Source organism: Pseudonaja textilis, chromosome 11 (genome assembly GCF_049901715.1).
Source record: "Pseudonaja textilis isolate UNSWEBS1 chromosome 11, rPseTex1.2, whole genome shotgun sequence".
Taxonomy (NCBI): domain Eukaryota; kingdom Metazoa; phylum Chordata; class Lepidosauria; order Squamata; family Elapidae; genus Pseudonaja; species Pseudonaja textilis.
Genome location: NC_142000.1, coordinates 16,211,155 through 16,228,831, shown reverse-complemented (window position 1 = coordinate 16,228,831; position 17,677 = coordinate 16,211,155). Strand labels below are relative to the sequence as shown.

The window sequence follows — 17,677 nt, the reverse complement described above, 5'->3', positions numbered from 1 at the left end:
CACAGGAGGGATCGGGGTGGAGAAAAGATCTCGGAATTAGCCCTCCCTCGTTTTCAAGAGAGTGAAATTAAGGGAAGGGTTTTGTAAAATGGTAAGAATACAATTAGTACTTATGGTAGGTGCTTCTTGTCTGGTCTACCTTCAAGGGCTGACAAAAGCTTACAAATACTTTGTGTAATGAGCTTGTCTGACAAATCTAATGAGGTCACTTAAATACCTATAAAGGGACACAAAACATATTAAACTTAGGAACCTTGGTGCTCTATGGACTCGGGGTTCAGTTGTTGTAAACATCGAGAGCACTGAGGTCCCCACAGTTCAACCCTGAGCTACAAATATTCCCTTCCATCAGTATACTAAACTTCGTGACTTCTGAGCTTCCTCGGCATGTCCTGACTTTGAACCAGAACATGGGTTCATTGAGCAACTAAGCTAAGCATGTTTTGCAAGTCCTGCCATGGAGACTAGAGACCTGATGTGGAGAAGGTTGTGGGATCCCACTACCATGGGGTCCTTGAGACAGAAGTTGCCCTCTGCAGCCCTGCTCCTCCGAGAAGAAAAAGGAAGCTCACATTAAAAGAAGGAAGAGGTGGAGGAGAAAAACATCCTACCTTTCCCACCCTGCCCAAGGATGCAGACCCTAATATCTTTTTGTTTTTTTAAAAATTGACTACCAGCTTATTCAACCAAAGCTAAAAGCCAGTAGCTTCTTGGATTGACCTTCCTATCCAAGCTGCAGTCTCCACTGTGGATTGTATGAATATTCATGGCTGCAGTTGTAGTTTTTCGAAGAGAGATCTTGGCAGGATTTCCCTTTACCATCAAGGTAGTCCCAGTTCTCATCACTGCCCGGAGGAAGCAGACGATACTTACAGGAGGAGGAATTTCTTATTTCTAATACTGCTGTTCAGTTAGTCGGCCTCTCTACGAAGGAGAAAGGAAAAGAGGTGATAGCTAGAAGGGAGATAAAGCCCTGACATAACACACATTTTGTGCATGTACCTCAAGAAAGGTTCAGGCCTCCTCCTCTCCTCCTCCTCCTCCTCCTCCTCCTCCTCCTTTTCCCTTCTCCTTTCTCCTCCTCCTTCTGCTTTCCTCCACCTCTATCTTCTCCTTTTCCTCTTTGTCTTCCTCCTTCATCTTCTTCATCTCCTCCTTTTCCCTTCTCCTTTTCCTCCTCCTCCTCCTCCTCCTCCTCCTCCTCCTCCTCCTCCTCCTCCTCCTTCTCCTCCTCCTCCTTTTCCCTTCTCCTTTCTCCTCCTTCTTCTGCTTTCCTCTTCCTCTATCTTCTCCTTTTCCTCTGTCTTCTTCCTCCATCTTCTTCATCTCCTCCTTTTCCCTTCTCCTTTCTCCTCCTTCTTCTGCTTTCCTCCTCCTCCTCTATCTTCTTCTTTTCCTCTGTCTTCCTCCTCCATCTTCTTCATCTCCTCCTTTTCCATCTTCTCCTTCTCTTCTTCCTCTTTCTCCTCCTCCCGACTGCTAATTTCTGCATTTCAGCACCAGCCTGCTGGAGATAACACTGTCACCTCTTAAGGTTCCCTACCTGCCCCCTATTAGTGTTGGTGGGAGTGTTTTTGGTGGAACAAGCAACCAGCAAGAACATCAAGGAACTACCAAGAAAACTGCCACCATCACTGATTGGGCAAGCCACTTACATAATGAGAGAAAATCCCACTCCCTTCTAGCATTGATGATGTCACCTAGTTTGGTAGTGAAACATCTGTAAGAAAACCACCAAGCTCGGAGAGCATCAGGTTCAACCCTGAGCTACAAATATTCGCTTCGATCACTCCAAGACAACTATTGAACGACTGATTCTTACTTTCCTTTCAGTTTTAGGATCTTGAATAACGAAAACTCAAACCATTTCCTTATGTTTAACTATGCACTGCGATGGTTTGCACTGAGGACAGATATTCTCATGAGCTTCATGATGTTGACTGTAGCCCTGTGTGTGGTCCTCAGCCATTCTTCTATCAGTACTGCAGAAAAAGGCTTGGCTCTATCTTATTCTCTCCAGGTAAAGATTTGGTGGGTAGGATCTTCAAGTAACTCATCCTTCATTTTCCGAGTGTAGGCTGGGGTGATATTAATACCATAAAAAGAATGGGTTTACAACAAGTGAATGAATATTGTCAAGAGCCTGGGAAATCAGGAGATTCAGGAAGTTCAAATGAGTATAAAGCTTTATTGCAAGCTTAAGTTCTCTACAAGAATCTGGTCAAGTAACTGTTAAGAGAAATCCATAGGAGTTAAGAATAGCAAGGAATGAAAGGAGGGCTGGACTTAGATCTCATGCGGGCATCTTCTGTATCTCTCTCTCTCTCACCTTCCAACAAGTTCAGGAGAGTGAGAATATACAGGCACACATACATGCACAGAGAGAGAAAGGGGGGCAGGGGGAGAGATTTGTAACTGCAAGCTGTCCTTGAACTTGCAATCACAGTTGGGTCCAAAGTTCCACTGCTAAGCAATGCAGTCATTAAGTGAGTCACACCCAATTTTACAACCTTTTTTTGCCACAATTGTTAAGCAAATACAGCTTCTTTTATTGATAGAAATTCTGCTTATATATAGCACCATAGAGCAACGAACAATACAGTCACCATGTGCTTTACTCCTCAACTGTTTTACTGAAACAGGAAACAGGAAACTCTACTTAGAACAAAAGAGCATAAAGAACATAGCATGGATGCAAACTTGTAGACACTGCCATCTACTGGCTGAATACTACTTACTTATTGCATAGAAACACAATCCAACAGTAAGTTCCAACACTTAAGTTAAGGACTTTGCTTGTCACAAGGCACCTGGGAAGGTCACAAATAGCAGTCATGTGACCCCGGGATGCTAAAACTCTTGTAAATGCATGCCAATTGTGAAAGCACATGAATCATGGTCATACTGGCTATGGTGATTATGTGTCCCACTTAACAAACATCTCAGTTAGCAATAGTTCAAGTATGGTCAAAAGTCAAGGACTACTTCTGCACCTCCTTCCCTAAAGAATGGGCCTGAAATGATGAAAAGCTTCAGGAGAAGGAAATGGCATTGTATTTTTGTGTCGAACTCAGAATCAAAAACTGAGACTTGGAGTTCTTCCATCCTAAGCCCATTTCCTTTTTCAAACACGTACTGCAGCCCCCAAAGCGGATTGTTAAAAACTTCCACAGAAAAAAGCCATGTGCAGCTTTCTCTGTATGGCGGGTCTCAGGATACCAATTAAAAATAACACACACACAAACACACACACCAAAGCAAACCCGGCCCTCTGGTAGAACACGTTCCCACCTACCACTTTACTATACTCCTGCAAGTTTTGGAAGCTTTTATCTCGTATTTGGGGGAAACCTGTTGGGTATATGAATACTCCAACTGGTTTGGTTGAATAAATATGTAAACCTAGGATTAAGTGCTATGTAGCTTTAAGCACAAGAAACTGCAATGTCATTGTGGGTGCGGTTGCAGGCAGCCATATAGGTAGGAGGGGAAACGTAATAGTCCGGCTTCTGGATGCAACTGTTTGAGTCCGGCTTCTGCATGCACCTGGTTACTGTTCCAGGTCTGCTGCCTACTGTGTGCTGTGTTGGTCTATCTGCTTACTTTGGAGGCTACTGTGCCAGATACCAAATTCAACTGAACACAAGGACTGTTTACTGGTGAGCTGAGGATTCAGCATTGTACTTGAGAGAAAGGTATCTTAAGAAGAAGATATACAAGCAGATAAGGACATTGTATTTACTGTTTAAAGGACTTGATAACTGGATTGATATACTGGATACTGATATATGGACTGAATGACTATTCTTAATCTCTGTATGAATTAAATACCTATTTAAACCACAAACAGTGTATTTGTCTCAAGTGTGTGTATACTCCTGGGCCCAGCCTCTCTCTCATTTGGCTGCCTGGCTTGACTGCTGCTGTGCACTCAGCTCAGGGGTTTATCCCCAAACACTAACATTGGTTATGGGCCCAGCAGTGTGCACAGTCTAGCTAACCAGGATATACCAGTGAGAGTTTGGTCAAGAGTTACACATTACTGTAAAGACAAACTGTTTGTTGAATAGTTATTTTTCTGCAGAGCAATGGCACAAGTAAATTTGCCAAGTTTGTCCATGATATCCAGACTAGATGGAACAAACTATGTTTCATGGTCAATGAAGTGTAGTTTACTTCTACGAAGAGAAGGTTTGTGGGACATAATTACAAACCCACCAGATGTATCAAACTTAAATCCCAATGATGAAGAGGATTATAAACTGATACAGGACTATGAAAGAAAGAATGAGCAGGCTTTGTGCATCATAGGTCTCACCCTGTCTGACCAGCAACTCATTCATATCCGAGGAGTGGAAAATGCTGCAGAATGCTGGGATAATCTTAAAAGGATTTATGTTCGAGACAGTGTAGGAGCTCATATCAATCTTACACGGAAGCTGTTTAGAACACATCTTGAGATAAATGGAGACATGTTGACTCATTTAAACTGTATGAAAAGCATTTTTCAACAACTGCAAGAAAAAGAGCTTGTATTTAATGAGTTGCAACAAGTATACATCATATTGTCTTCTCTGGATCGAAGCTATGATGATTTTGTGACTGCATTAGAGGTATTACCTAAAGACAGTTTATCAGTAACTGAGATAACTGGCAGGTTATTAGAAGAAGCCAGGAGAAGGTTTGACCGTGAACAGCTGAGGGAAGATAAGAATAAGGAAGAGAAATTATCTTCAAAGCCTGAGAGAAACCAGCTGTGTAAAGGAAAGCACCCGGAAGAAGAGAAGTTATCTTCAACGGCATACACAATTAAAAAGTGTTTTAATTGTGGAGGCAGAGGACATTTGGCAAGATTCTGCAAAAAAGGAAAACGCCAGAATTTAAAGAAGCCAAAGAAATCCTTTGAACTGGCCATGTTTGGCAATTGTGATATTAAGAATAATAAGTGCACACTGGAAAGGGATAACAAAAAGGTAACTGCAGCTTTAAATGGAGCATTGTATGTCTTACATGATAGTAAGAAAGGGGAGGCACAAACTGTATTTAATAATACCAAGCCTCATGATGATTGTATCCATTTATTGCATAGACGTTTGGGGCATGTAAACTTTAAAATGCTAAAACGTACAGTTGAGTTATCTGAAGGAATAAGGTTAAAACCCTGTGATAAGTATTTGCATTGTAATGTCTGTTGTGAAGATAAGAGTAAAATATTGCCTGCAAATAGGCTAAATGGTTTCAAAACTAAAGAACCTTTAGAGGTAGTATTTGCAGACATTATAGGTCCAAAGAAACCCAGTATGGGGGGTGCTCGATATATACTGAGCATTATGGATCATTACTCTAGATATGGGTTTTGCTACTTAATGAAAAGCAAAACTGAAACATATCAACATTTCTTCAACTGGTTAAAGTTTGCTGAAAGAAAAACCAAATGACAACTGATAACCTTGGTGACAGATAATGGCACGGAGTTTGTCAATAGCAAATTCCAGAGTAGATTAAAGGCAACTGGAATAGCTCATAAGACATCTGCACCATACAGACCACAACACAATGCATATATTGAAAGGCGAGGCCAAACATTGCAGGCGATGACCCGTACTATGTTAACTGATTCTGGGTTACCTGATTCTTTGTGGGGGGAGGCAACAATGTGTGCTAATAATTTATTAAATAACGTGGTTAACTCAACCACTGGTGAAATACCATTCACCATGTGGCATGGCAGGAAGCCTGATCTGAGTTACCTGCACACATTTGGTGCACCAGCATGGGTGCATATCCCTACACAACTCAGGCGTAAAGGGCAACATAGAGCTAAACAATTATTCTTCGTTGGTTACCAAGCTAACCATAGGGCATATAGATTTTGGGAGAAAGGCACATCTAAGGTGTTATGTAGTGCCAATGCCCAATTTCTAGAGCACGTAGGATGGGATAAGTTAGAGCAGGATAGCAATAACGAGGTGATTATTGAATCATACAGAAATCCCATCAAGTATCCCTGTAACTTTAAGAAAAATGTAAAGCGAGAAGTACAGGAAGAGATAGTGCCCATAGAAGTAGAAAAGGAAGAAATAGCTGAGCAAGATGAGAAAAAGGACCAGGTAGTAACTCAACCAAGCCCAGTAATACCCAGAAGGACTACACGTATTTCTAGACCGCCTGATAGATACCAGGCTAACACAGTGTGCCAGGTAAATAGAATCCCAAATACTGTGGATGAGATTAAAAGATATCCTTCTAAAGAGAAAGAAAAAATGGTATGCAGTAATTAATAAGGAATTGAAGTCTCTAAAGGATATGAAGGTGTATGAAAACGTGAGATTACCTAGTAATGAAAAACCCATTGGCTGCAAGTGGATTTTTAAAATAAAAACAGACAAAGATGGAAACACAATCCATAAGGCAAGGTTAGTAGCCCAAGGTTTTAGACAAAGTGCAAATGACTATGATGAAGTATTTGCACCTAGTCTTAAAGCAGCAACGTTAAGGGCAGCATTAGTGTGGGCAGCAAGCAAGCAATATATAGTTAACCATTTAGATGTGGAAACTGCTTATTTGCACGCTCCACTAACACATACTGTGTATATGAAAAGGCCTAATGGATTTAAAGGAGACAATAATAATGATAATGATTGTTGGTTGTTAAAGAAGAGCCTTTATGGTCTTAAACAATCGGGCTATGAATGGAACCAGTATATTGTAAAGGAACTGACCAATATAGGGTTTAAAGCTGGTTTAGCTGACCCATGTCTATTTAAGAGAGAAAAGAATGGGAAGATATCATTATTATTATTGTTTACTGATGATATTGCTCTGATAACTAAGACTAATGATGAAGCAAATGAAATAATAACATCATTAGCTAAGAAAGTAAAAATCAAGCAATTAGGTGAGATAAAGAGATATCTAGGTTTGAATATACTGAGAACACAGAAAGGGTTTAGGATATCTCAGGAAGATAAGATATCTAAATTGCTAATAGATTATAAGATGGAACTTTGTAAGCCTGCAAAGACTCCAATGAGTCAGGATATTTGCAAAATGGATACTCAAAGTCCCAAGTTTGATAAGGCAATATATCAATCTTTGATTGGTAGCTTATCATATATTAGCAATTGGTCAAGGCCAGATATTGCTTTTAGTATTAATCAGCTGGCTCGACACAATAATGACCCGCTTCAATGTCACTGGATAGCATTGAAAAGAATCTTAAGATATCTTAAAGGAACATTACACCATGCACTGTATTTAGAACCAGAAGGTGATCTCATATTGAGTGCTTATGCAGATGCTAGTTTTGCATCAGAAAGAGACACAAGAAAGTCAACTTCAGGAACAGCCATAATGCTGGGTAAGACATTAATAGGCTGGAAGTCAATTAGACAACAGCATATAAGTTTGTCTACTATGGAGGCAGAATTCTCCTGTTTATCATTTTTGTGTACTGAGTTGATCATGTACAAACAAATGTTGAAGGATATGGGTATAACTGTAAATTACCCTATAGTTGTACATGAGGATAATCAGGCAGCAATTAAAATGGCCACTAATATTGCAGTTAAAACGAGAAGTAAACATACAGATTTGAGGTATCTTACTGTAAGACAGTCTGTACAGAGTAAATTGATACAGCTGGAATACTGCATGTCGGAGGACAATGTAGCTGATCATTTTACTAAAGCCCAAGGTGCTATTAAGCATCTAGAGAGTTGTGAACAATATGGGTTCAGATTGTAAAGGCATTACATATTTATGTCACCCAAAAGGGGAGAATGTTGGGTATATGAATACTCCAACTGGTTTGGTTGAATAAATATGTAAACCTAGGATTAAGTGCTATGTAGCTTTAAGCACAAGAAACTGCAATGTCATTGTGGGTGCGGTTGCAGGCAGCCATATAGGTAGGAGGGGAAACGTAATAGTCCGGCTTCTGGATGCAACTGTTTGAGTCCGGCTTCTGCATGCACCTGGTTACTGTTCCAGGTCTGCTGCCTACTGTGTGCTGTGTTGGTCTATCTGCTTACTTTGGAGGCTACTGTGCCAGATACCAAATTCAACTGAACACAAGGACTGTTTACTGGTGAGCTGAGGATTCAGCATTGTACTTGAGAGAAAGGTATCTTAAGAAGAAGATATACAAGCAGATAAGGACATTGTATTTACTGTTTAAAGGACTTGATAACTGGATTGATATACTGGATACTGATATATGGACTGAATGACTATTCTTAATCTCTGTATGAATTAAATACCTATTTAAACCACAAACAGTGTATTTGTCTCAAGTGTGTGTATACTCCTGGGCCCAGCCTCTCTCTCATTTGGCTGCCTGGCTTGACTGCTGCTGTGCACTCAGCTCAGGGGTTTATCCCCAAACACTAACAAAACCTGCTCTGTCCTTTGATATCGTGGCTTCATCCTGTCCTGGCCAATATATTCTGCATTGAGCCAATGATGCTCAATAATGCAAATGGCCTAAGCCAGTGATGGCTAAGCTTTTCATCGTTGCGTCCCAGAAGTGCACACGAGTGCCTGTACTCATAATGCACGCGCGACACCTCCCCCGTCCCCTGCGCATGCACGCATGACCCCTCCCGTATGCCCCGCCCACCCCCACGCATGCACGGCAGATATTGGATGATCAGCTGGCTGGCGGGAGGCATGCGCACATGTGCAGTGGAGCAGTTCCAGGTGACTGCTCGCATGCCAGTAGGAATGGCTTTGTGTGCCACTTCCAGCATACGTGCCATAGGTTTCCCATCACGGGACTCAGCAAACAATTTGCCACAGGTGAGCTGCCTTTTCTTTTAAGGTATTTTGCTTGCATGACAGCAATTTTAAGGACAATAAAAATTACAACTGCATGGGTATCCCCCAATTATGACTGTTCATTTGGTGACCGTTCAAAGTTACGACGGCACTGGAAAAAGTGAGTTGGATGACCGTTTTTCATACTTACGGCCGTTGCAGCATGCTCAGCTGATCAAAATCGAGAGGCCTGGAAATCGGTTCGTATTTATGACGGTCACAGTGTCCCGGGGTCACGTGATCCCCTTTTGCGAACTTTGGACGAGCAAAGTCAATGGGGGAAAGCCAGTGTCAGTTTTCCAAGTGATGAAATCCATTTGAAAAGAAAAGAGCAAAGTCCATCTTCCAAAACAATTTCTTTTATTTAGGAAAGCATCAAATTGGCAACATCTGTTGTAATTCTGGATCTGACACAACCCGGAATTATACCACATAATATTGGAAGTTAGAAACAGCCACCAAAAGTCACATTCCCCAATAGAAGTAAATCAACGTTTGCTTGGTGTCATCAGTCTCTACCTCCAGGTCTCAGCAGGGTCAACTTTTGTTCCCATGGGAAGAAGAACCACCCAGCCTAAACAATTCTCTCTCTCTCTCTCTCCACTCCTCCCACCTTAGGAATGCGGCAATCCTGAAACCCCCCCACCCCCATAACCAGCAAAGAGAAAGAAAGAAAAGGAATATATAATAAGGCTAAATAAAATGGCTATGCATATGTCAATTTCGGGCTTGACAGCCAGATTCACTTAACAACTGCGTTCCTAACTTAACAAATATGGTGATCCATGTAACAACTGTGGCAAGAAAAGTCATAACATGGGGCAACACTCCCTAAGCCAATGTTTCACTTAGCAACATAAATGTTGGGCTCGGTTGTGGTTGTAACTCAAAGGCTATTTGTACATTTTTCATGCAATTTTAATCATAATTTTAATAACTGATCTACTCCCGTTGATCCACCCTTTCAGCACATTTCCCCAAAAGGAAATCCCAAATTACATTCACGCGATTTCCAGAAGACGAGAAGTTCCATGTTGGATCGTATCTGCATTTATCTAATATTCTGGTGTCATAATAGTGGCCAGAATTTCTTAAACAGAATACGTGTACAGCCACACCCTGGCTACTGTTCACTCACAATAGGAGTCAAGAGGTTTCTAGTTTGTGAAATGGGATTTTTGATAAGCCAAGAGGCTTATCCTTCATGGATTTCTCTAATCCCCTTTCAAATTCATTCCTGATTTATTTATTGAGGCCATGTGCATATGCTGCCTACCAGTGATGGGATTCCAATTTTTTTTTACTACCATTTCTGTGGGCGTGGCTTGGTGGGCACGGCAGGGGAAGGATATACTGCAAAATCTCCATTCCCTCCCCACCCCACTAACCTGCTTCCCAGCTCTGTTCTCCTACGCAGGGCAACCAAAGAAGACCCAACCGATCAGCTGGGACTTGGGAGGCAGAGAATAGATGGGGTTGGTGGGGCCAGTCAAAGGCAGCATTTGCTGGTTCTCCAAACTATTTAAAATGTCCACTACCGGTTCTCCAGAACGGGTCAGAACCAGCTGAATACCACCTCTGCTGCAGTGGTGGGATTCAAATTTTTTACTACCGGTTCTGTGGGCATGGCTTGGTGGGTGTGGCAGGGGAAGGATACTGTAAAATCTCCAGTCAGAGGTGGGATTTGCTGGTTCTCCGAACTACTCAAAATTTCCGCTACCAACGGTTCTCCAGAACTGGTCAGAACCTGCTGAATGCCACCTCTGCTCTGCTGTCGACTCATGCAAATCTACAGTACTGTGGTTTGTTTGTACCTATGAAACTGTGCTGGAACTGATTGGATTTGTCCCTTCAGGAGATCTTCTCTCCATAGAGTAAAGTTTCCTACGATCTCTCTTTCCCCGTTGTTTTTTCTAGCTAAGTGGACTTCTTCAAGTATGCGTGAGATCGTGCATTGAAGTGCAAGCCAGATTTACTTCTGTGGAGCAGATAACCGAATACATCGTGGTAAGAAAGGTTCCCCGTCAGAGGAACGAATGCTGAGGTTTCCATGTTGTTTTTCATGCACCCCAAACACAAAAATAATATTTGCAGAAAGCCACAACACGATGCATAAATCAATAGAAGTTGTTGTTGTCATGGTTGAAGTGCTGGTGTAAATACAGCGAGTTGGCATTTACTAGTTTATAGATCTAATTTTCCATTTCTTCGTTTAACTGAAAGTGACTCAAATGTCAAGTATCCACTGCTATAATTACGTAAAACATTAGTTTTAAGTAATAGGTGAAAGAAAAGGAGGAAGGGTTCTTTTTCATACATTTATCCCCCCACCCATTTTATTTTTAGAATGTCTCTTGGAACAAATGCCATAAATAACCAACCAATAGCATGAGTCTCAAATTATGGAAATGTTCAACTTCTGGTAATTCCAATCTCTAACTAAAGTTATTGATTGATACTCTAACGGGCAGTAGCAACAACCTTGAGAAACAGAAGGAAAGTGGCCCAAATAAGAAACCGGTCAAACAAAAGAAATTTAAGTTGAAAGCAGAAATGTAAATTCAGAAAGCGTCTCATTTTTGATGCTCCCTAGTTCTGTAGAAGATAAAAGAAAAGAGGAAGGACGTGCATTCAGATTTGCAATACAGGTAGCCCTCGAGTTACCACACAATTGAGCCCAAAATTTAGTGTCAGCTTTGGAAGCCATATTGAGATTCGATGCTGCCACAATTGAGCCTGAGAAAGTGGGAGGGAGGAATTCATTTGAGTATAACTAGTGAGATGAAATAAAATTATTTTATTGGTTCAAGGTCATGGAATGTGGCGCATAATGAAATGGGAATCTGTTATGGTTAGCCGGCAGCAGGTGCAGATGGGTGAGGAGAGTGAGGACTCAGATGAGGGGGCCAGGACCATTAGGGAGTGGACTGCTGCCTTCAGAGATTGTGAGGGCTGGCAGCAGCAATGAGGAAGTTCCTGAGGAGCCTGTGCCAAGTGTGCATGCATGCAGGATTGCTCGGAGGAAAGACCAACTACAACAGCATGGAGGACTCAGGAGTAAGGCTGAAAGGTAATGGCCCCTCCTTCAAGAAGATAAAAGCCAGCTGTGAACGAGTGTACTTTGCAGAAGGCAAAGACGTTCTGAAACCCCAGCCTCGTGGACATTCCAGTATCCTGAATTTGTATTTGAAGATTCTTGTATTGCAAATTATTTCTTGTCTGTTATCTTTCGGCAAGTCTTGCACATTTTGGCAAGGCTTGTGCTTATCATAGCTAATCATTTTGCAAAAGCATTGCAAGGCTTCTGTTCCTTTTGGGTTGTGTTTGATTTGTTGGAAAAGGGCGTGGGTCAGAACAGAATCTTACTTTGGGACAGACGGTGATTGGATCATGGGATGTGGTGATGGCTAAGGGGGAAATGGATTTGTAGTTTTGACTTTTTCAAGGAAGCCCGAAACTTTCAGATTCGGGATTCCACAGATGTGCCAGTTACTATCCCAATAAAGGAAACTTTGAGAAATGTCTGTCCTGGAGTTACTGGTTGGATTGGAGGGTTGCTGGAACACTGACATTTAGGCGGCTAAGTGAGACATGTGTTAAGGGACTTTTGCCCCAGGTTACAACTTTTCTTTGCACTGTTGTTAAGTGAATCACTGCAGTTGATCAATTAGTAACCGGGTTGTTAAATGAGGTATGGCTTCATTGATGTTGCTTGTCAGTAGGTTGCCCAAAAAGGTGATCACATGATCCCAGGACACTCCAACCATCATAAATACAAGTCAATTCCCAGTCTGAATTTGGATCATGTGACCATGGGATGCCTCAATGGTCATAACTATGAAAAACAGTCGTAAGTCACACTTTTCAGTGCTGTTGTAACTTTGAAGGGTCAGTAAGCAAACTGTTGTAAGTCAAGGACTACCTATATTCTGTTATGGTAACCTTATAATACCACGTATTATAGTAACTGTTATAATAAAGCTTATAATTGATTCTTGTCTACCACAAAAGGCTGACAGATATGGATTCCAGATGCTCTTTCTTTGTTTCCACCAGAAATGCACTCCTGAAGGATCAGAGATCCCTCCTGTGATCACCCCTCCTCCAGGCTGGCCTGATCAGGGGGAAATCATTTTTAAGAACTATCAGATGAAATACCGAGAAAACAGTCCTATTGTACTCCATGACATCAACATCCACATTCATGCTAAAGAAAAAATTGGGATAATTGGCCGGACAGGTTCAGGTATAATCTACTCTGTCGATTGCTTTGTACATTGTAAAGATAATGAAATGCCTGTTTCGTTATTATTTACTCAGGTATGGGTATAAATGGAGAGGCATTGTAAAGACCGAGAAAGTGAACACATAACTTTTTGACCTGACCGATGGAGATCCTACATTGTACTGAACAATTTAAAAAAAAAAAATTCATCCCAGATACAGTTCTTCCTTTTACCAAAAAATGGTATGGCATTCTTTGGTTTTGTAATGGTCTGTGAGAAGGACCTTGGGAGACAGGAGGAAGAACCAAGAGATTAAGTAACAGTCAGATGAGTTAAATGAATCCTCAGAATATGTGGGAACACAGCAAACTTCTCAGAAGGACCCTGTTTATTTTCTTGGATTGTATAGGTGAGGTAGGGAGAAATGAACTTTCAAACTTGCCAGATTCTGTTTTATGATAAAGTAGAGCTAACACTCCTAATTTTGCTTCTTGTCTGAACTATCTTCCAAGGCTGACATCCATCTTGCAGTTGGTCAGTCTTACAAATAGGGGATGGGAATGAACATTTCCTGCAGACCTGGAAAAAAATGATGATAATGTTTAATGGATTCAATTGTGGGTTCCCTAACTATAAGGACATTTCCTTCTTACAGACCATGGAAGTAGTATCAGTGGGACTTACGCAACTGTGAATTCAGTTAGAAGGCATTATGGGTAATAGATGTGAAGTCTATGGTACCAATGCCACCAGAAGCCCCTACATTCAATTGACAAAATGTTAAAATAACTTCCTAGATATATTGTGGTATAGAATTGTTTGCATCAACCAACCGTTTCCTATACTGCAGTTATTAATCCACACCTATTTTAGGATATTTCCTTCCAAGGTAGTTTTGGTTTAATGCAAAAGCATTGGACTAATCATATAGATTTTTACATGTGGAATTTTATATAATGATATACAAGCTTCCCCTACTTACACAAGGCTTGTATCATATTCCCTCGGGTTACAGCAAAGCATTTTCCCCAACCCAAAAGAAAACAATGAAAAGAATTTGAATTAATCGGAATCTATCAGATTGTTTGAATCCATTTTGCTTCTAACTGCTGAAATGATGATATTTAGGACCAGCTGCACTTCGGCAAGCCTTCAAACAAATTTTAACTGTTGTTCAGGTTTATGATTCTCTTTCTCATTCTCTCTCTCTCTCTCTTCTCTCTTTTTCTCTCTTTTTCTCTCTCTCTTTCTTCCCCTCCCTCCCTCTCTCTCTTCAGTCTCTCTTTCCCAAATCTTCCACTAACTATTTATTCTGTGTTCTTCCAGTAGTTTTTCAAGCATAGGGATCTCTAAACTTGTCAGTTTTAACACTTGTGTACTTCAGCTTCTTAAATTCCCCAGCCAGAATCCTGGGATTTGGATTCTGGAGTCCACAAGTCTTCAAGTTGCCAAAGTTTGAGACCCCGGTTCTAGTGGAAAATAAGGACGGAAGAGACTTTAGGTCAACACATCCTGGCATATGCAGAAGTAGAAAAAATTATTCCCTCCTCCAAAATACATTCCTGATGACAGATGAAAAATGCTCTCTTGTTACCTTCCAGAAGAATGTGAGTTCCCTCAAGGTCACCTTGCCTTATAGAGATCTGCACAAATTTCCATCGTGGAATAATCCAACCTTGAAAGGATAAGATGGTTCTTAACTCAAAACAGATCCATTCTGGGGTTGGACGCAGCCTATTGGAAGACCGGGAGGTTCTTCAATCAAATATTTCTCCACATCCGACTGACACTTTCTAAACCTAGAAGCACAAAGAGGGTGTCCCAGAAGGTTTAGTGCCATTTTTTTTAAGCTTTGAAAGCTTAATACTCTACTAAAATGTGAAGCTTTGAAAGCTTAAACCTGCACTGAGACTTTTGGACACTGGTGTGAAATCAAAATAGCAGTCTAAATTCTCTTTCGCTTACTGAAAAATCCTTGATTTCCAGAAAAAAAAATTTCTTGGCTCTTGGATGTTGGCATCCTTGGCTTGGCATATATATTTTTTAAATTTAATTTTAATTATAATTATGCAGATACATCACAATACATCCAACTTATCCTTGTTATACATATATACATTTTACTCCATCATTTACAATCTCGTTTAATATATTAATTACTAATTAATCTAATCATAACTACTAATATTTCAACCTTGTCTTCTACTATATAACCATTGATAAAATTTATTCCATGTTTTATAAAATTTAGACTCTCCTTTGTCTTTTATTTCTAAAGTTAACTTATCTGATTCTGCACATGCCATAATTGTTCTTATTATTTCTATTTCTGGAGGCATGATTTCATTTTCTAATAGTGTGCATATAATTTTAGCCGCCGTCAATACATGTACTATTAGATACATAATTTTCTTCTTACATTTTTCTGATTTTTTTTTTTTTTAATGATGGAAAAGCTCATTTAAAAAGGACCCATGTTGGCCTTGTTCAAATCTTGCAGGAAAGTCCTCTTTAGGAGCTGCTCTGTTTCGACTCGTGGAACCAACATCTGGCACAATCATCATTGATGGCATCGACTACCGCAACATTAGCCTGGAATCTTTACGTTCAAAGCTGTCCATCATTCCACAAGATCCTGTTCTGTTTGTTGGTACAATAAGGTAGCTGTTGCAATTATCCATTAACCTTTCCTGCCATTGTACGGGGGAAGTAGCAGCACGATAGTTCAGTAATTAAGACACTGGACTTGTCAATTGGAAAGCCGGCAACCCAGGTTTGAGATCCAGAGCCACGAGACGGGGTGAGATCCCATTCTCGTTCCAGCTCCTGCCAACCTAGCAATTCGAGAGCTTGCAAATGCAAGTAGATAAATAGGTACCACTTTGGTGGGAAGGAAAAGCCCTTTAGGACAGGGATCTGCAAACTATGGCTCTGGAGCCACATGCGGCTCTTTTGGTCCTCTGCTGTGGCTCCCTGTCGGCTGATCCCACCACTGGCTGGCCCCGCCCCTCGCCCTCCCCTCCTGTCATTCCTTGCCTGGCCTAAGAAGGTAAGGGTGATGGCGACGGATGGAGACTCACTCCATATTCCAGAGGAGGAGGTGACTGAGTGGGAGTGAGTGATGTCGAGTTGGCCACGCCCACTCAGTCACACTGGTTGTTAAATTATTGGCTCCCGGTGTTTTCTGTTCTGTGGGAAATGGGTCCAAATGGCTTTTTGAGTGTTCAAGGTTGCAGACCCCTGTTCTAGGACATCATGCTGATCACATGACCACGGAAATGTCTTCGGACAACGCTGGCTCAATGTCCTTGAAACAGAGATGAAGTAGGATCAGCAACAACTAGCAGAGTAAAATTCACAGGGATTTCTTTACCTTTAGTTTTCCTGCCAAAGCATAATCATAACTGCTAACGGTAGTTTCCAGGCCCTCTTTCAAAAAAAGGAATCTAAAGGATTGAAGATCTCTGGCTTACAATCTGGGGTGACTGGAGAAGCAGGCTGTGAATGAGGACACTTTGTGATTTAATAAACCTTACTTTCTTTTTTTGAAGAAATTATTTGCACCAAAGCACCCCTTAACTGACTGGCTGCTATTTCATCCCTTGTCTTTAACGTCCAAACTCTTGGGTCATTTTTATTATAAGTGGCATTTATATCTTCTCTGGGCACTTGGGATGACAGAGATGGTCCCAACATCGCTCCGTCTAAGCCCTTCCAAGAAGGCAAGGAAAACAGTAAAAGGTCCAGAAATAAGCCAGTTTTTCCAGAGCTGTTGTAAACTTTGAACACATCACTAAACGAACTGCTATAAATCAAGGACTACCTGAAATAGTTTTTTTTTTCTAGGCCCATCTGTGGTTCTTTCTAACAGACCTTACAATGAACACAGAGGAGGCAGGATTATTTTAAATTAATTTCTTCGTCCTGCTTCATTTTTTTTCCCCAGCACTGAGGAACCTATTTTGAACCTCCTACTCGCTTGACGCTCCATTTATCTCTTTCCCATTTGCAGGGATTTGTTTCATCTTTCCATCACACCCACACATTCCCTGGGCAAATGAAAGCCACAGCCTGGGTCTAATCAGTGCTAGTCTAACACCTTATGGCGAGGCTACCCAGCGTTGTGAGTTATAATAACTCTGTTGATTAAATTGGGAGAGGTCCAGGCCTTGGAACAGTCCTGCATCCCACGGGCTTATTGGTCTTCCTGCCTCTTTGGTTGTAAAAACTCATCCCACACAGTTTTCTGTGTTATATTGTACGCAAACACAGCCAATAGATTCATCTATTGAGCCATAAGGTAGCTTATTGAACTTAACCGTTGGGTGAAGCCAGATCCTGGGGCTAATTCCGTGAATAGCAATAACAATAGTACTTTTACAGCCCTCTCTATAGAATCAACCTCTTGCCCCCAACCATCTGGGTGCTCATTTTACCTACCTCGGAAGGATGGAAGGCTGAGTCAACCTTGAGCCGGTCAGGACCGAACTCCTGGCTGTGGGCAGAGTTAGTCTGCAGTACTGCATTCTTACCACTGCACCACCACAGAAGGAAGGAAGGAAGGAAGGAAGGAAGGAAGGAAGGAAGGAAGGAAGGAAGGAAGGAAGGAAGGAAGGAAGGAAGGAAGGAAGGAA

The 17,677-nt window shown here is 41.3% G+C and overlaps 1 protein-coding gene across 1 annotated transcript in view; it reads left to right on the top strand.

The window, feature by feature from the left end:
* The window catches only part of LOC113445008 (ATP-binding cassette sub-family C member 12-like), a 65,142-nt gene that overhangs the window by 36,020 nt on the left and 11,445 nt on the right, over positions 1 to 17,677 (top strand). The window contains 4 exon segments of the mRNA XM_087940796.1: positions 1,834 to 2,020; positions 10,735 to 10,824; positions 12,874 to 13,063; positions 15,544 to 15,703. Coding sequence (XP_087796922.1) covers positions 1,834 to 2,020; positions 10,735 to 10,824; positions 12,874 to 13,063; positions 15,544 to 15,703 — 627 coding nt within the window.